Here is a 21,102-nt window from a genome sequence, read left to right on the forward strand (position 1 = left end):
CTCATCGTAGTCAAACCCTTGAACTTATCAAAAACCTTTTGCGACAGGTCGAGCTTTTTAAACAGTAACATTACCATCAGCGCCAGTCTTCTTTTAGAAGATCCATTTATACTCTATGGGTCACCGATCATCGGACAGATCCACCAAAGTCAACACTTTGTTCTCATACATGGATCCTATCTTAGATTCCATGACCTCAAGCCATTTATTGGAATCTGGGCTCATCATAGCTTCTTCATAATTCGTAGATTTGTCATGGTCAAGTAACATGACATCCAAACCAGAATTACGGTACCACTCTGGTGCGGATCATGCTCTGTTTGACCTACGAGGTTCTATAGCAACTTGATCCGAAGTTTCATGATCTTTATCATTAGCTTCCTCTCCAGTTGGTGTAGGCATCACGAGAACAAATTTCTCGGATGAGCTACTTTCCAAATTGAGAGAAGGTACAACTACCCCATCAAGTTATACTTTCCTCCCACTCACTTCTTTCGAGAGAAACCGCTTCTCTAGAAAGGTTCCATTCTTATCAACAAAGATTTTGCCTTCAGACTTGTGGTAGAAGGTGTACCCAACTGTTTCCTTAGGGTATCCTATGAAGACACACTTATCCAATTTAGGTTCGAGCTTATCAGACTGAAGCCTTTTGACATAAGCATCACATCCCCAAACTTTAAGAAACGACAGCTTAGGTTTGTTGCCAAACCATAGTTTAACGTGAATGCAACTGTCTCTAATGCATAACCCCAAAACAATAGTGGTAAATCGGTAAGAGACATCATAGACACCATTTAAAACAAAAAAGAAGCTAGCCAACTCACCTCCAGGGAGCTCCCCCGGATTGGGCTTCGTCAGCCGTCCGATCAGGCCAGGTCAGGTCAATTGAGCTACCTTAACCGACTGATCTTCACTGCTGGTGAATTTCATTTTTACCACATGGTTTTGTTCTTTGTCCAATGACCTGTGGGCTCGTCGCGAGCCTGTATTGGCTGGGTGAGGCGCCCCATGTGTAAATTGTTCACCCAATCCCCTCCCTCCCGCGCGCCGCACACCATGGGGCATGGCGCACAACCCACTCCGCCGGCACCCGTGCGCCCAATCCTCTCCCCCCGCAAGAACCCTAGCCCCCTGTCGACAGCCGCCACACCCCTCGCTCCTCCTATCCCGCCTCCACGCTCGTTTCCTCCTCTTCCATCCTGCACATCGGTCTCCCCCTACCCTCCCGTCCCTCCCCTCCCCTCCCCTCCCCTCCCCTTCCGCATTTCATCCATTTCGGGCGAGCTTCTCCGGCGGCGATGTCGACCGGCAGGCAAAGGGTGACCCATGGATCTGTCCAGGAGATAGAAGATGAGAGGGAGAGAGAGAGAAGGAAGGATATGAGGGAGAAAGAGAGAGGAAAGAGGAGATGGAAGTCCGGCTGCGGGCGGGAGAGGGCCACGGATCGGCGTTGGCCTTCGCCGGGGCTTGATCCACTCCTAGGTCCTTCCTATTCTACTTCTCCCCACATCCACAAAGTATAAGTCATGGAGCATGGGTTCGACGACGGGGGCTGGAAGCCAGGAGGGCTGGTCGAGGAAGAAGGCGACAACGCGTGGGTGGCAGAGGTCGTCTCTCTAGCCATCGCCTTGCCTCCTTCACAGCGCATGGTGCAGCAGGCTGGACGGGTGGTGGGGGCGGCAGTTAAGGCCACGGACGCAGCTTGGAGAGCTATGCGGAGGTCTTGACCAAATATTATCTCTTTCTCCATGTGGCCTCCTCCCCTCGGCCCTGTATTTGTCGGTGAGGTATGCCATGTGGCTTGTTCACATTGCCTTTCCTTCTTTTTCTTCTTCTAAGGCAATGAGGGTATGCCCCATCTTCTGCAGCCTCCTCTCATAAGGCATATATTTTCTTTGTCTATGTGATTATTTGGGAATTTTAGCTCTATGCAGCCATTTCCCTCAATTAGTTTCAGAAAATGGCGGCAGCAGTAGGTCGAATGGTTGAAGTAGGAAGTCAATTTGGTTAGGATGCATCCAATCATTTAAAATGATGATGCAATCACAAAATGATGCATCTGAGCTGCTCTATCTGATTGTATTTTAGTAAGACACTGTGATTTTATAGACCATGTAAATGAATTGCTTGAGGAATGTGAGATTGCGTCCTTAATTTGTACATCCATGTTCTTGCACAGTTTGCAGATTTTGGTCTTCTATATTCATCTCTTGTTGATTTTTCTAAAGCAAGATGTATATTTGTATAGGTTTCTCCTTGCCGTCAGCAGCAGCGGTGAGCATAGGGGCAGCGGTCGCAGTCGCCCGTGGAGCACAGCGGCACGTGGGCTGGTCTTGCCGCCGCCAGAGCAGAGCGAAGGGGGTCGATGCAGGGTCAAGGAGGGGCACGAGCGAGGGTCATGCCGCACGGGGAGCGCACGACATCCAGCGAGAGAAGACTTCTCCTCTTCCTGTGTCGGTGTGCACCCCTCATCGCCGCCCTGCTCGTCCTCCGGTGAGCCATCCTCCTCTCTTTTTCCTCCCCTCCCAGCCCTCTTCTTTTCCTAACTGCTCCTCCTTTGATATCCCCATTTTTAGTTTCTCTTTATGCTCCATTTTTAGTCTCTCTTCATGCTTTTATTTGTTGTATAGGATCAATGAAACTTGAAAGAATTGTTGATTGTGTAGGATCAATGAAACTTGAAAGAGCAGTGGAAGAAACGGAAGCATGATGTTTTGGGTGTGCACACATGTATAGTACTCGCATTTTCAGATGATTGTGAAGTTTATGGAAGAAGCATATCTGAATGCTTGCTTCAAGTGTTTCTTGCTCTAAACATGGTAACCCATGTCCTTACATGCAAGAAGCTGCTCTCAGTTACTTCTTGGCAAATGATCAGTTGATTACTTTCTTATGGCATATTATTTTTTACATGGAACTAAAAAGAACACTGGTTTTCTGAGAAAATAAGATTAGGGAAGTCACACATGTTGTTTAAATCAAGTAAGATAGCATATATGTAGCTTTACTTGCTATTTTTGCATCATGGATGCTGAAGTTCCTAGAGGTAAAGCAGAAACTTGATGCCATGTACAACAGTGCAAGTGTGCTGTCTGATGGTCTTTAAAAATTTCTTATAAACGAATGGCTGGACTAAAATTTTCAAATCATAATAAGCACTTGTTTTCTACAGTTGGTAGCATATATATAGCTTGCGGAGATTTCATGTAATAGACATCTAAGTTAAAACTCAGGAATCATATTATAGCCACATGTTCATTTCTCTCCTTTTTATTTTGTCTCACTCCTGCATTTAAGCATAAGTTCAGTTTCATTTGCTGAAGTTAGCTGCCAGAACTTATAGTTTCTTCCCTTAGGTTCCCCTAAGATAAAAAACATTGTGTTTTGAAATAGTTTTATTTAGAATATGTGTAATACCCAAATGATTTTAACATGCTTCTCATTCTTGTTAGTATGATGATCCATACATGGTTCAAGCATATCAGTTGGAGCTGTGGTGTACCTCTGGATGAGTATACTACTGAGAGGGTTTCAGAGAACTGAACAAGCTATGCGTATGTGGCTGAACAAATGCCAGTGACCATACATCTCTTTGCCAATTGGATACTAGCAGCATTTCAAAATGAGCAAAGGAGGAAACAACACTGGTTTTTGATAGATGTATGTGTCTGTGATTTACTTGCAATGTTGTAACTTGCAAAATGGTTCCTTGCAATGCTGAAATGATTTCTCAAAACATGGTAAAATTTACATTCTAAAAACTGTAGGCACACTGAGTGAAGCATATATATAATTCTATTATAACAGAAGTGAGGTATGTATATATATAATATATATATATATATATATATATATATATATGCTTATAATATGATTTTATTAGAATAGAGGTCAGGTACTGCCATGACATACATTGCGATTTCAGTTTTCATTAATGTCGCAGTTTTTATTTTCTCATTGTAGCTTCATATAAAATTAGTGTTGACATGCTCATTTTGCAGAATGAGTAAAAATGGTAGGTTGGTAGAATCATAACCTGTGACTGTGTGCCTTAAGAAGTTCTTGTCATTATCATTAAATAATATAATGTTTAGGGCCAGTTTAGACGTGTCGACGAAAAATATGAGCTGCATCGTCTATCAGTCCTAGAAGCTCTGATCTTTGTCTGCCATTGAACCGAGCTCATCTGTCTGGGTATGGCTGTGCCGTGTGCCATGTGCTGCAGCTGGGCAGCGAGGACAGGCGACCACATGCAGATGGCATCAGCGGCAATAGCAACATGTGCGGTGCACAGCGCGAGGAGTTCAGTAAGGTGGGCACTGCCTCCCCACCGGCGTTCTAGGACGGTGTGCCCGACGGCAGCATATGTAGCGAGGACGTGCGACCCTGAGCAGCTTTTGAGGAGCTTCCCCTCCGCTCCTGCTCTTTCTCTTGTCAATTACTACATATAAATGCACTTGATCGCTGTTGATTTTTTTGCTATCATCATCTTCTCTTGAGGATATTATTGCCTTTCTTGGAGATTATAGTGATGATAGAATTCTTATTCCATAATATTCATCATGTTATATAGTAATGCAATGCATTCTTTTTTTCCTTTGGATGATTTTTCTCGGAAGTAACTTGGCCAATAATGACATTTTTATATGCTGCAACCAATGGACAGGAATTCATTTGCATGTTATATAGTAAGTTCATCCATCTTCAATACAGAAGAAAAAAAAAGCAAAGAACTGTTTCTTTTCCGATAGCTACTTTTTCTTTTCTTCCTTTCTACTGTTTGCAAATGTCCTGATGTTTTTATGTGTTGTGTTTGGGTGTTTAACTTGGCAAGAACAAGCATCTGGAGCGAAGCATGAAGCACAAGCTTCTCAAGGTACTTCATTGCATAGTATGCAACTTTTAGAGTTCTAATTTGTCTCTGTTATAACCGATTTAGTTTGATCGATTTAAATTTATTATTCATGCATGTATACACAAATTGCAGGGTGTATTAGTGCTTATGAAACTTGCTTTTGGTATGCTTTATTTTCAAGCTTCAAGGTGTATTAATTATTCCACTTTTTATGTTAGTTGTCTGTACTTTTTTTCCGTTGTTTTCATAATAACTGGAAAACTAATTTGGTATCCTTATTGTTATTACTTCTAGATGTTACTAGAACTGAATTTTGTACAGAATATAGTGTATTGTAGCATGTTGCAATGCAGCCTTCTCTTTTTCTAATAGCAATTGATTATGTTTTTTAATTCACGGGCTGTGCATAGTTGTTTGTTTCCCTTTCCTATTTGAAGTTTTGTCTGTGTTTCATACTTTCATTAGAAAAAGCGGTTGTCATTTTGGGCATGTAGTTATTGGTCCTTTATTTCTTGCTTGTTTAGCTTCCATTTACTTTTCTGTATGCATTGGGCGTGGAGTATTTGGGATCTTCAGTGAAGTGTAGTATATTGTACTACCTGGATTAACCCTTAATGCATATGGTTAGATTTTATGTCAAAGCTGGCAAGGCATTGGCTTTAGTTGCTATTACCAGAGACTAGCTGTCAGGGATACTTTCTTGAACCTTTCTTTTCTTGTCGCTGTATTGTAGCATAAAAATCTAAAATGGGTCCATCCATTCATTACACCATGTAGTTGATGTGTGGCCCTGTATAGAATGCAGATATGCAACTTCTCTGAGTTCAGATTTGTACTATAAGTGCGTTATTTTATTTAAAACAGTATGTGCCATGTGATTATGTTACATGACGGTATGATCCAGAGTTCAATTTATGATTCTTCCACGACGGAAACAGTGATTACCCGTTCACAATCTAAGTCTTCCTCAAGTAGTATGGATACAATTCTGCCAGGATATTAAGTATATTCATGAAGTTGTGCAGAGTTTAAAATTGTTGTGGTATCTCGCATTTGTCAAATCCTCATATGTTGCTGGTGGTCATGCTTATGCCCAGGATATTAAGTAAGCTTGTGCTATGCTGTTACTAAATAAAAGCAATGTTCAGACTTATCTTTTTGTTTACTCTACTTAAAGAGTCCAGTGTTTTACCCAGAGGGAAATTATATGTTTCCTTCTTACTGCTGTCTCCCGTGTGATGCCGAGAAAATCACTGATGTTTCTGTTTTACTTGGCCTACATTTTGGTTTTCAAATAGTTCTGCCTCTCAATTTGATATGTCTACTTCCTTTTGCTTAGTAATATGATGTGTTGTTTTCTAGCTCTAGGCTTACTTGTGTTCAAGGTTTAGTTGATTGTGTTTCTTAAGGGTGTTGTTTTTAATTAGTGGCATCAATATGTGGCACTAATTCCATTGTGCATTGTACTGTGATTTTTCCAAGCAACACCATTATGGTATTTTTTAATTCCATTTCAAGTTTCACTTGATTACTAGCCTCTTTGTTCTCTCCTCGTCATCATGGCCTTTCTTAAGGGTGTTCAGGCATTTCTTTCCTTCTGTAAATTAGTGGTCTTCTATTCGTGTTGTGAACCCCAATATGGCATCTCACCATTCCCCATGATCCACATGTTAACTGTGGATTTATTTAATGGTAATACGATATTAACGGCCTTTTCTTCAGGATAAGCTGACACCTAATAAGGATGAGAACAATGGAGATGCTAAGAGGCAACCTTTTGGGGTTAAGGATATAAACAACAACATGGCTTATGAGGCCGAAGAGAGCTTGAGTGGCGGCTTTTGGATCTTCAAGCCCTGCACTTTCCTGGTGAAGTGGCAGCAAAATAGTTCAGAGGCTTTAAAGCTACTGCACTTTACATAGTTAGGATCAATTCTTTGTTTAGGTTTGAAATAATCCCCAATTCCTCCTATTTGATTTATTCATATGATGGGCATTTTGTCAGGCAAATAAACAGAAGGCATATGTATTGTTACAAGTGAAGCCATCCATACAATTCGAGATATTAATAATCCCATATGTGGAATTCAAGATATAGAGAAATGTTATTCTTCTTCTAATTGGTTGCTTGACCAAATGTACTGTAGATGATCTTATTATTGTTCAATATATAGAGAAATGTTATTGTACTTCATTGTAGTGGATGATGTCCATCCTAATTATTGAGATGATGGAAGTACTATTGAGGAGTTTTGTCTCTGACCGAACAAAATTGCCGAGGAAGAAGGGATAAATAAGTCGCTCGATTCATATATAGAAGGGTCTAAATTCTTACCATGTGTACTTGCTCAAATAGAAGATTATTGAAAAACACACATATTTTCAATGAGATGTGATTTTGAATGAAACTCTACCCTACCAAAGTAAAATGTGCATGTACATCTTGTTGTAGACAACAAACCTATTTTTCTATTGAAGGGGGTTAAATTTGTTAACGTATGTGCATGCTCACAACTATAGAACAACTAATACATGTTCTTTTCTACAATTCACACATGGATTAAAAAAGATACACGTATTTTTAGTGGCATGATATTGAATGGGACTTTGTGCTAACATATTAGAATGTGCATATACATCTATTGTAGACAGCAAGGCCCCGTTTTCCCCAACAAAGAGAGATTAAATTTATTGCCACATGTGCTTGCCTGTATTTTTTAACTAAACCATGGATTTCTTTTCATCGCTAACATGGAATCAGCAGGTCTCTGCGCCATTTGGCGCAACGGGTCCACTAGTATCTAATAAAGTGTGGTTACGACGCTCGGACACACCATTACGCTATGGTGTTCTAGGTGGCATGAGCTGTGAAACTATTCCACATTGTTTTAAATGAAGGCCAAACTCATAACTCAAATATTCACCTCCACGATGAGATCGCAGAAACTTTATTTTTTTGTTACGATGATTCTCCACTTCACTCTGAAATTCTTTAAACTTTTCAGACTTGTGTATCATTAAGTAAACATACTCATATATGCTCAAATGATCAGTGAAGGTCAGAAAATAACGATACCCGCCACGAGCCTCAATATTCATTGGACCGCATACATCGGTATGTATTATTTCCAATAAGTCATTAGCTCGTTCCATTGTTTCGAAGAACGGAGTTTTAGTCATCTTGCCCATGAGGCATGGTTCGCAGGTATCAAATGATTCATAATCAAGTGATTCCAAAAGCCCATCAGCATGGAGTTTTTTCATGCGCTTTACACCAATATGACCTAAACGGTAGTTCCACAAGTATGTTGCACTATCATTATCAACTTTGCATCTTTTGGCATCAATATTATGAATATGTGTATCACTATGATCGAGATTCAATAAACCATCAACATTGGGTGTATGACAATAGAAGGTTTTATTCATGTAAACAAAATAACAATTATTCTCTATCTTAAATGAATAACCGTATTGCAATAAACATGATCTAATTATAATCATGCTTAACACAAACACCAAATAACATTTAGGTTCAACACTAATACCGAGAGTATAGTGAGTGTGCGATGATGATCATATCAATCTTGGAACCACTTCTAACATACATCGTTACTTCACCCTCAACTAGTCTCTATTTATTCTGCAACTCCTGTTTCGAGTTACTAATTTTAGCAACCGAACAGGTATCAAATACCCAGGGGCTACTACGAGCATTAGTAAGGTACACATCAATAACATGTATTATCAAATATACCTTTGTTCACTTTGCCATCCTTCTTATCCGCCAAATATTTGGGGTAGTTCCGTTTCGAGTGACCATTTCCTTTGCAGTAGAAGCACTCAGTTTCAGGCTTAGGTCCAGCTTTGGGCTTCTTCACGGGAGTGACAACTTGCTTACCATTCTTCTTGAAGTTTGCTTTCTTTCCCTTTGCCCTTTTCTTGAAACTAGTGGTCTTGGTTAATCATCAACACTTGATGCTTTTTCTTGATTTCTACCTTCGTCGACTTCAGCATCACAAAGAGCTCGGGAATCGCTTTCGTCATCCCTTGCATATTATAGTTCATCACAAAGTTCCAGTAACTTGGTGATGGTGACTAGAGAACTCTGTCAATCACTATCTTATCTAGAAGATAAACTCTCACTTGATTCAAGCGATTGTAGTACCCAGACATTCTGAGCACATGCTCACTAGCTGAGCTATTCTCCTCCATCTTTTAGGCGAAGTACTTGTCAGAGGTCTCATACCTCTTGATACGGGCATGAGTCTGAAATACCAATTTCATCTCTTGGAACATATCATATGCTCCGTGGCGTTCAAAACATTTTTGAAGTCCCGATTCTAAGCCGCAAAGCATGATGCACTAAACTATCAAGTAGTCATCATATTGAGCTAGCCAAACGTTCATAACGTCTGCATCTGCTCCTGCAATAGGTCTGTCACCTAGCAGTGCATCAAGGACAATAATTCTTCTATGCAGTAATGAGGATAAACCTCAAATCACGGACCCCAGTCTGCATCATAGCTACTATCATCTTTCAACTTAGTTTTCTCTAGGAACATATCAAAAAACACAGGGGAGCAACAATGCGAGCTATTGATCTACAACATAATTTGCAAATACTATCAGGACTAAGTTCATGATAAATTAAAGTTTAATTAATCATATTACTTAAGAACACCCACTTAGATTGACATCCCTCAAGTCATCTAAATATACATGATCCAAATCAACTAAACCATGTCCAATCATCATGTGAGATGGAGTAGTCATCAATGGTGAACATCTCTATGTTGATCATGCCCACTATATGATTCACGTTCGACCTTTCAGTCTCCAGTGTTTCGAGGCCATATCTATATATGCTAGGCTCATCAAGTTTAACCCGACTATTCCGCATGTGCAAAACTGGCTTGCACCCGTTGTATCTGAACGTAGAGCTTATCACACCCGATCATCATGTGGTGTCTCATCACGAAGAACTTTTGCAACGGTGCATACTCGGGGAGAACACTTATACCTTGAAATTTTAGTAAGGTATCATCTTATACCGCCACCGCCGTACTAAGCACAATAAGATGCATAAAAGGTAAACATCACATGCAATCAAAATATGTGACATGATATGGCCATCATCATCTTGTGCTTTTAATCTCCATCACCAAAGCAATGTCGTGATCTCCATCGTCACCGGCTTGACACCTTGATCTCCATTGTAGCTTCGTGGTCGTCTCGCCAACTATTGCTTCTACGACTATCGCTATCGCTTAGTGATAAAGTAAAGCAATTATATGGCGTGTGTATTTCATATAATAAATCGACAACCATAAGGCTCTTGCCAGTTGCCGATAACCTTTACAAAACATGATCATTAATGTCTACTACACAACCTTCTTCTTGTAGACGTTGTTGGGCCTCCAAGTGCAGAGGTTTGTAGGACATTAGCAAATTTCCCTCAAGTGGATAACCTAAGGTTTATCAATCCGTGGGAGGCGTAGGATGAAGATGGTCTCTCTCAAACAACCCTGCAACCAAATAACAAAGAGTCTCTTGTGTCCCCAACACACCCAATACAATGGTAAATTGTATAGGTGCACTAGTTCAGCGAAGAGATGGTGATACAAGTGCAATATGGATGGTAGATATAGGTTTTGATAATCTGAAAATATAAAAACAACAAAGTAACTAATGATAAAAGTGAGCGTAAACGGTATTGCAATGCTAGGAAACAAGGCCTAGGGTTCATACTTTCACTAGTGCAAGTTCTCTCAACAATAATAACATAACTGGATCATATAACTATCCCTCAACATGCAACAAAGAGTCACTCCAAAGTCACTAATAGCGGAGAACAAACGAAGAGATTATTGTAGGGTACGAAACCACCTCAAAGTTATCCTTTCTGATTGATGTATTCAAGAGTCCGTAGGAAAATAACATGAAGCTATTCTTTCCGTTCAATATATCATAGAGTTCGTACTAGAATAACACCTTAAGACACAAATCAACCAAAACCCTAATGTCACCTAGATACTCCAATGTGACCTCAAGTATCTGTGGGCATGATTATACGATATGCATCACACAATCTCAGATTCATCTATTCAACCAACACAAAGTACTTCAAAGAGTGCCCCAAAGTTTCTATCGGAGAGTCAAAACGAAAACGTGTGCCAACCCCTATGCATAAGTTCATTGAACCCGCAAGTTGATAACCAAAACATACATCAAGTAGATCACGTGAATATCCCATTGTCACCACAGATAAGCACAACAAGACATACATCAAGTGTTCTCAAATCCTTAAAGACTCAATCCGATAAGATAACTTCAAAGGAAAACTCAGGGGGAGAAACATCATAAGATCCAACTATAATAGAAAAGCTCGCTATACATCAATATCATGCCAAATCAAGAACACGAGAGAGAGAGAGAGAGATCAAACACATAGCTACTGGTACATACCCTCAGCCCCGAGGGTGAACTACTCCCTCCTCGTCACGGAGAGCGCCGATATGATGAAGATGGCCACCGGTGAGGGATCCCCCCTCTGACAGGGTGCCGAAACAGGGCCCCGATTGGTTTTTGGTGGCTACAGAGGCTTGCGGTGGCGGAACTCCCGATCTATTGTTGTCCTCGATGTTTTTAGGGTATATGGACATATATAGGCGAAAGAAGTTGGTAAGGGGAGCCACGAGGGGCCCACGAGGGTGGGGGCGCGCCTCCCTGCCTCATGGCCACCTCAAAGCTTCCCTGATGTCTACTCCAAGTCTCCTGGATTGCTTCAGTTCCAAAAATAACTCTCCCGAAGGTTTCATTCTGTTTGGACTCCGTTTGATATTCCTTTTCTTCGAAGCACTGAAATAGGCAAGAAAACAACAATTTGGGCTGGGCCTCCGTTTAATAGGTTAGTCCCAAAAATAATATAAAAGTGTATAATAAAGCCCATAAACATCCAAAACGGGTAATATAATAGCATGGAACAAACGAAAATTATAGATACGTTGGAGAAGTATCAAGCATCCCCAAGCTTAATTCCTGCTCGTCCTCGAGTAGGTAAATGATAAAAACGGAATTTTTGATGTGGAATGCTACCTAGCATATTTCTCAATGTAATTTTCTTTATTGTAGCATGAATGTTCAGATCCAAATGATTCAAGATAAAAGTTCATAAGACATAAAAACAGTAATACTTCAAGCATACTAACAAGTAATCATGTCTTATCAAAATAGCATAGCCAAAGAAATCTCATCCCTACAAAATCATATAGTTAGGCCATGCTTTATTTTCATCACACAAAATACTCCCATCATGCACAACCCCGGTTTCAGCCAAGAAATTGGTTCATACTCTTTAACGCGCTTCAGCTTTTTCAACTCTCACGCAATACATGAGCGTGAGCCATGGACATAGCACTATATGTGGAATAGGGTGGTGGTTGTGAAGACAAAAAGGGAGAAGATAGTCTCACATCAACTAGGCGTAGGGCTATGGAGATGCCCATTAATAGATATCAATGTGTGTGAGTAGCGATTGCCATGCAACGGATGCACTAGAGCTATAAATATATGAAAGCTCAACAAAGAAACTAAGTGGGTGTGCATCCAACTTGCTTCCTCACGAAGACCTAGGGCATTTTGAGGAAGCCCATCATTGGAATATACAAGCCAAGTTCTATAATGAAAAATTCCCACTAGTATATGAAAGTGACAACATAGGAGACTCTCTATCATGAAGATCATGGTGCTACTTTGAAGCACAAGTGTGGAAAAAAGATAGTAACATTGTCCCTTCTCTCATTTTTTTGTGGGCTTCTTTGGCCTCTTTTTTTTATTTGGGCTTCTTTTTCCTCTTTTATTTTTATAAAGTCTGAAGTCTCATCCCGACTTGTGAGGGAATCATAGTCTTCATCATCCATTCCTCACTTGGGACAATGCTATAATAATGAAGATCATGACACTTTTATTGATTTACAACTCAAGAATTACAAGTCAATACTTAGAACAAAATATGACTATGTGAATGCCTCCGGCGGTGTACCGGGATATTTAATGAACCAAGAGTGACATGTATGAAAAATTATGGAGGTGGCCTTGCCACAAATATGATGTCAACTACATGATCATGCAAAGAGCAATATGACACTGATGGAGCGTGTCATAGTAATCGGAACAGTGGAAAGTTGCATGGCAATATATCTCGGAATGGCTATGGAAATGCCATAATAGGTAGGTATGGTGGCTGTTTTGAGGAAGGTAAACGGTGGGTGCATGATACCGGCGAAAGTTGCGCGGCACAATAGAGGCTAGCAATGGTGGAAGGGTGAGAGTGCGTATAATCCATGGACTCACATTAGTCATAAAGAACTCATATACTTATTGCAAAAGTTTACTTGCCCTCGAAGCAAAGTACTACTACGCATGCTCCTAGGGGAAGGGTTGGTAGGATTTAACCATCGCACGATCCCGACCTCCACACATAAGGAAGACAATTAAAAGAGCACCCCATGCAACAAATTTGTCACACAACTTTTACCATACGTGCATGCTACATGACTTGCCAATCTTAACACAAGTATTCCTCAAAGTCACAATTACTCCACTAGCATGACTCTAATATTACCATCCTCATATCTCAAAACAATCATCAAGCATCAAACTTCTCATAGTATTCAATGCACTCTATATGATAGTTTCTATTATACCCAACTTGGATGCCCATCATATTAGGACTAATTTTATAACCAAAGAAAATACCATGCTGTTCTAAAAGACTCTCAAAATAATATAAGTGAAGCATGAGAGATTAACTATTTCTTCAAAATAAAACCACCATCATGCTCTAAAAGATATAAGTGAAGCGCTAGAGCAAATGACAACCTACTCCAAAAGATATAAGTGAAGATCAATGAGTAGTCAAATATTTGTGCAACTTTGTGAAGACCCTCTAACATTTAAGAATTTTAGATCTTGGGATATTATTCAAATAGCAAGCAACACAAAACAAAATGACATTTCAAGGATAGCACACATCATGTGAAGAAGCAAAAACTTAGGTTCAACCGATACTAACCGATAATTGTTGAAGAAGGAAGGTGGGATGCCTACCGGGGCATCCCCAAGCTTGGATGCTTGAGACTTCTTGAAATATTATCTGGGGATGCCTTTGGCATCCCCAAGCTTGATCTTTTGTGTCTCCTTAATTCCTTTTATACCTCGGTTTCCTAAATCTCGAAAGCTTCATCCACACCAAACTCAACAAGAACTCGTGAGATAAGTTAGTATAAACCAATGCAAAAATCTTATCATTTTCTACTGTAACAAATCACAAAAATTATTATTCAACATTGCATACTAAATTTCTCTGCATATTTAATACTCCTATCCTCAAATAGAATCGTTAATCAAGCAAACATATGCAAACAATGCAAAATAACAGCAATCTTCCAAAACAGTACAGTCTGTAAAGAATGCAAGATTCATCATACTTACCTAACTCCAAAAATTATGAGAAAAATACTACACCGTAGAAGATTTATCAGAGCTAAAAGTGCAAAAAGTTTCAATATTATATCATTCTCTGACTTTTCTAGGGAATTTATGCAACAGTGGTAAACTTTCTATTTTGAAACAGCAACATGTATACTTGCAAAATAAGCATGGTAAAGGCTATACTTGACATTTTTATTGAAAATAAAGATGCATAACATTATTCTAAATAACATCAAGCAAATACTAACAAAATAAAATGATGCTCCAAGCAAAACACATATCATGTGGTGAATAAAAATATAGCTCCAAGTAAAGTTACCGATGAACGAAAACGAAAGAGGGGATGCCTTCCGGGGCATCCCCAAGCTTAGGCTTTTGGTTGTCCTTGAATTATCTTGGGGTGCCATGGGCATCCCCAAGCTTAGGATCTTGCCACTCCTTATTCCATAGTCCATCAAATCTTTACCCAAAACTTGAAAACTTCACAACACAAAACTCAACAGAAAACTCATAAGCTCCGTTACTATAAGAAAATCAATCACCACTTAGGTACTGTTGTGAACTCATTATAAATTCTATTGGTGTAATATCTACTTTATTCCAACTTCTCTATGGTTCATACCCTCCGATATTACTCATAGATTCATCAAAATAAGCAAACAACACATAGAAAACAGAATCTATCAAAAACAGAACAGTATGTAGTAATCTGTAATTCCAGAATACTTATGTAAATCCAAAAATTCTACCAAATTAGGAAAGCCTGCAAAATTTGTGTACCAATACGGAGGAAAAAGAATCATATCAAAATCACGTCTCTGTGAATTATAAAAACTAATTTACTGGACAAGTTTCTGATTTTCAGGAGGATCAACACAACTATCACCGTAAGCTATCCTAAAGGTCTTACTTGACACTTTATTGAAACAAAAGCTATAAACCATGATTACTAAAGTAGCATAATCATGTGGACACACAAAAAAATTAAGGGTAAATATTGGGTTGTCTCCCAACAAGCGCTTTTCTTTAATACCTTTCTAGCTTGGCATGATGATGACAATGATGCTCGCATAAAAGATAAGAATTGAAACATAACGGGAGCATCATGAAGCATGTTACTAACACATTTAAGTCTAACCCACTTCCTATTCATATGGATTTTGTGAGCAAACCACTTATGGGAATAATCAACTAGCATAGGAAGGCAAAACAAGCATAACTTTAAAACTTTAAGCACATAGAGAGGAAACTTGATATCATTGTAACTCCTACAATCATATATTCCTCCCTCATAATAATTTTTCAGTAGCATCATGAATTAATTCAACAATATAACCAGCACATAAATCATTATTTTCATGATGCACAAGCATATAAAATTTACTACTCTCCACATAAGCAAAATTCTTCTCATGAATAGTAGTGGGAGCAAACTCAACAAAATAATTATCATGTGAGGCATAATCCAATTGAAAACTAAAATCATGATGAAAAGTTTCATGGTTATCATTATTCTTAATAGCATACAAGTCATCACAATAATCATCATAGAAAGGAGGCATGCTTTCATCATAATAAATTTGCTCATCAAAACTTGGGGGATAAAAAATATCATATTCATCAAACATAGCATCCCCAAGCTTGCGGCTTTGCATATCATTAGCATCATGAGTATTCAAAGAATTCATACTAACAACATTGCAATCATGCTCATCATTCACATATTTTATGCCAAGCATTCTATGTAATTCTTCTTCTAGTACTTGAGCACAATTTTTGGAATCCTTATTTTCACGGAAGACATTAAAAAGATGAAGCATATGAGGCACCCTTAATTCCATTTTTTCTTGTAGTTTTCTTTTATAAATTAAACTAGTGATAAAACAAGAAACTAAAAGATTCGATTGCAAGATCTAAAGATATACCTTCAAGGACTCACCTCCCCGGCAACGGCGCCAGAAAAGAGCTTGATGTCTACTACACATCCTTCTTCTTGTAGACGTTGTTGGGCCTCCAAGTGTAGAGGTTTGTAGGACAGTAGCAAATTTCCCTCAAGTGGATGACCTAAGGTTTATCAATCTGTGGGAGACGTAGGATGAAGATGGCCTCTTTCAAACAACCCTACAACCAAATAACAAAGAGTCTCTTGTGTCCCCAACACACCCAATACAATGGTAAATTGTATAGGTGCACTAGTTCGGCGAAGAGATGGTGATACAAGTGCAATATGGATGGTAGATATAGGTTTTGGTAATCTGAAAATATAAAAACAACAAGGTAACTAATGATAAAAGTGAGCGTAAACGGTATTGCAATGATAGGAAACAAGGCCTAGGGTTCATACTTTCACTAGTGCAAGTTCTCTCAACAATAATAACATAACTGGATCATATAACTGTCCCTCAACATGTAACAAAGAGTCACTCCAAAGTCACTAATAGCGGAGAACAAACAAAGAGATTATTGTAGGGTACGAAACCACCTCAAAGTTATCCTTTCTGATCGATCTAGTCAAGAGTCCGTAGTAAAATAACATGAAGCTATTCTTTTCGTTCGATCTATCATAGAGTTTGTACTAGAATAACACCTTAAGACACAAATAAACCAAAACCCTAATGTCACCTAGATACTCCAATGTCACCTCAAGTATCCGTGGGCATGATTATACGATATGCATCACACAGTCTCAGATTCATCTATTCAACCAACACAAAGTACTTCAAAGAGTGCCCCAAAGTTTCTACCGGAGAGTCAAGACGAAAACGTGTGCCAATCCCTATGCATAAGTTCATTGAATCCACAAGTTGATCACCAAAACATACATCAAGTAGATCACGTGAATATCCCATTGTCACCCCAGATAAGCACGGCAAGACATACATCAAGTGTCCTCAAATCCTTAAAGACTCAATATGATAAGATAACTTCAAAGGGAAAACTTAATCCATTACAAGAGGTAGATGGGGAGAAACATCATAAGATCCAACTATAATAGCAAAGCTCGCGATACATCAAGATTGTGCCAAATCAAGAAAATGAGAGAGAGAGAGATCAAACGCATAGCTACTGGTACATACCCTCAACCCTGAGGGTGAACTACTCCCTGCTCGTCATGGAGAGCGCCAGGATGATGTAGATGGCCACCGGTGAGGGATCCCCCCTCTGGCACGGTGCTAGAACAGGCTCCCAATTGGTTTTTGGTGGCTACAAAGGCTTGCAGCAGCGGAACTCCCGATCTATTATTGTCCTCGATGTTTTTAGGATATATGGACATATATAGGCGAAAGAAGTCGGTCAGGGGAGCCACGAGGGGCCCACAAGGGGCCCATGAGGGTGGGGGGGCGCCTAGGGGGCTAGGCGGGCCTCCCTGCCTCGTGGCCACCTTGAAGCTTCCCTGACGTCTACTCCAAGTCTCCTGGGTTGTTTCCATTCCAAAAATAACTCTCCCGAAGGTTTCATTCCATTTGGACTCCGTTTGATATTCCTTTTCTTCGAAACACTGAAATAGGCAAGAAAACAACAATTTGTGCTGGGCCTCCGGTTAATAGGTTAGTCCCAAAAATAATATAAAAGTGTATAATAAAGCCCATAAACATCCAAAACGGGTAATATAATAGCATGGAACAAAAAAAATTATAGATACGTTGGAGACGTGTCAATCATCTCATACAACAATGTATATCACATCATGTCTTGACCATATCACATCACAACATGCCCTGCAAAAACAAGTTAGACATCCTCTACTTTGTTGTTGCAAGTTCTACATGGCTGCTATGGGCTTCTAGCATGAACCGTACTTACCTACGGCGCAAAAACCACAACGGTTGTTTATCAAGTCTGCTGTTTTAACCTTCACAAGGAGCGGCCGCAGTCAAATTTGATTCAACTAAAGTTGGAGAAACAGACACTCACCAGCCACCTTTACGCAAAACTAGTTGCATGTCTGTCGGTGGAACCGGTCTCATGAATGCGGTCATGTAAGGTTGTCCTGGGCCGCTTCATCCAACAATACCGCCGAATCAAAATAAGACATTGGTAGTAAGCAGTATGACGGTCACCACCCACAACTCTTTGTGTTCTACTCGTGCATATCATCTACACATAGGCCTGGCTCGGATGCCACTGTTGGGAAATGTAGCATGCAATTTCAAAAAAATTCCGACACTCAAGCAAGATCTATCTAGGAGATACATAGCAACGATAGGGGAGAGTGTGTCCACGTACCCTCGTAGATCGAAAGCGGAAGTGTTTGCTCAACGCGGTTGATGTAGTCGAACGTCTTCTTGTTCCGACCGATCGAGTACCGAACATACGACACCTTCGAGTTATGCACACGTTCAGCGCAATGACGTCCCTCGAGCTCTTGATCCAGCAGAGGATTAAAGGAGTAGATGAGTTTCGTCAGCACGACAACATGGTGACGGTGATGGTGATGTGATCCGTACAGGGCTTCGCCTAAGCACCATGAGAATATGACCGGAGGCGTAAACTATGGAGGGGGCGCCGCACACGGCTAATAGCAATTGGTGTGTTCTCTAGGGGCACCCCCTGTATATATAGGAGGGAGGGAGAGGAGGCCGACCTAGGTGCGCCCCAAGTGGGAAGGAGTCCCACTTGGACTCCTAGTTGGATTCGCCCCCCTTTCCTTCTACCGGAGGGGGAAAGGGGGGAGGAGAGGGAGTAGGAGAAGGAAAGGGGGGGTGGAGCCCTCTTCCCTAGTCCAATTCGGCCTCCTCCCTTGTGGGGGGCGCACCAGCCCCTTGTGGGCTAGATAGCCTCCCTCCTATGGCCCATATCTTTCCCCCGGGGGGTTCCGGTAACCCCTCACTATAAAAAAATACACTTCTGTGATGATACATGTTTGTCACAGTAGGTCACGTTTTCTGTCATGCATGTACATCCATGACGATTTTATGACAAAATTAAGATAGTCATACCTGTGCTGTCGTAGAAGTGTTCCATGACATTACCAAAATTATCATCACGGAAGTGTCCACTTCCATGATGATAAATCGCGCGTCATAGAAGTGCTTTCGTCAAGGGTGACCGACATGTGGCATCCACCATAATGAAACATCGTTAAGCTACTGGGTCCGGTTTTGGATCTGATAACCCGTTAACAGCCCCGACCAATGGGGATTTTCCACATGTAAAATCATCATTGGCTGGAGGAAACACGTGTTGGCTCACCGTTGGGACAGATGTCATCCACTCATTGGATGGAAGGCGCCTATGATACATCGCCCAGTAGCGTCATCTGGGCCGTCCAATATGATTCCAACCTGTTTTAACTTCCGGCCCATGTATGGCCCATGACATCTTTTGGCCCATATGAGGCCCTCTGTAACTCTTGGCCCATTAACGGCCCGTGGTGAAACTGACCCGTAATGAACAGTGTATCACTTTATACCCATTAACGGCCCATTATTCCATTGGCCCGTTTCCAGCCCACGTTATCCTTTGGCCTTCTCAGGGCCCATTTATTCTTGGGCTCATTTCCAGCATTCGGTTACTTACGACCCATTACTGTAATTTTCTACCTGTGGGCCAAATTCAGCTCGTGGTTATAGTCGGCCCGTTTGTGGCCCGTTAATACGTTGGGCCCTTTTCATAGCATCGTCAAATACGGCCGATTAACGACGACCCGTTATGGCCGGCCCATGAACGGACGATTCCAACTCTAGCTTGTTTACGGCCATAATGCGGTCTGTTATTGGCCAATGTTTGGCCAATCGATCATACGGCCCGTAGAAGGCCCATTGATGATACAGGCTGTAGAAGGCTATGTCTACGGCCCGTAGAAGGCCTATTGTGTCTATGGCCCATAGAAGGCCCATTGTTTCTACGCCCAGTAGAAGGCCCATTGTTTCTATGGCCCATAGGATGCCCAGTGTCACTACAGTAAATATGTAGCCCATGGTTATTGTGGCCTAGTTTTAAAAAGTAGATTATTGCGGCCACCAGCAAACCGCGGAAAAAGAACTGCACTCACTACGAGCAAACAAATAAAAAAGACAACAAGGAAATAAATAAGCAAGCAACTTACACTAGGCTATCACAACTATTACACATATTACATCCACTAGAGATCAAAGTTCGCCACCAGTGCAAATATAGGGAACAAAGCAGCATATCATATACACTGGTTGTTAAAGTTGGCAACCAGCGCAAATAAACGCCGCAGCAAAATGATACGTCTCCGTCGTATCTACTTTTCCAAACACTTTTGCCCTTGTTTTGGACTCTAACTTGCATGATTTGAATGGAACTAACCCGGACTGACACAGTTTTCAGTAGAACTGCCATGGTGTTATTTTTGTGCAGAAATAGAAGTTCTCGGAATGACCTGAAAATCCATGGAGCAACTTTTCAGAATTAATAAAAAATACTGGCGAAAGAATTAGCATCAGAGGGCCCACACCCTATCCACGAGGGTGGGGGTGTGCCCCCTCCCCTAGGGCGCGCCCCCTGCCACGTGGCCCCCTGGATGTCCACCAACCTCAACTCCAACTCCATATATTTGCTTTCACGGAGAAAAAAATTAGAGAGAAAGTTTCATCGCGTTTTACGATATGGAGCCGCCGCCAAGCCCTAACCTCTCTCGAGAGGGCTGGTCTAGAGTCCATTCGGGGCTTCGGAGAGGGGGATTCGTCGCTGTCGTCATCATCAACCATCCTCCATCACCAATTTCATGATGCTCATCGCCGTGCGTGAGTAATTCCATTTTAGGCTTGCTGGACGGTGATGGG

The 21,102-nt window shown here is 40.8% G+C and overlaps 1 protein-coding gene across 6 annotated transcripts; it reads left to right on the forward strand.

The window, feature by feature from the left end:
* The first annotated feature begins 1,025 nt into the window (after positions 1-1,025).
* LOC119307775 lies at positions 1,026-7,101 on the forward strand. Of its 6 annotated transcripts, none has more exons than XM_037583854.1 (7): positions 1,026-1,787; positions 2,249-2,493; positions 2,667-2,819; positions 3,453-3,660; positions 4,226-4,312; positions 4,835-4,876; positions 6,578-7,101. In XM_037583854.1, exons 4-7 carry the CDS (start codon positions 3,571-3,573, stop codon positions 6,776-6,778), a joined length of 420 nt encoding a protein of 139 aa, XP_037439751.1. In that variant the 5' UTR covers positions 1,026-1,787; positions 2,249-2,493; positions 2,667-2,819; positions 3,453-3,570; the 3' UTR covers positions 6,779-7,101. The 6 variants fall into 6 exon arrangements, 5 of the variants coding, with proteins under 5 accessions (XP_037439751.1, XP_037439753.1, XP_037439752.1 ...); XM_037583856.1 differs by having other exon boundaries at positions 2,667-2,730; XM_037583855.1 differs by having other exon boundaries at positions 2,631-3,660.
* The last annotated feature ends 14,001 nt before the right edge of the window (positions 7,102-21,102 follow it).

Source organism: Triticum dicoccoides, chromosome 5B, assembly GCF_002162155.2.
Source record: "Triticum dicoccoides isolate Atlit2015 ecotype Zavitan chromosome 5B, WEW_v2.0, whole genome shotgun sequence".
In the NCBI taxonomy this organism is placed as follows: domain Eukaryota; kingdom Viridiplantae; phylum Streptophyta; class Magnoliopsida; order Poales; family Poaceae; genus Triticum; species Triticum dicoccoides.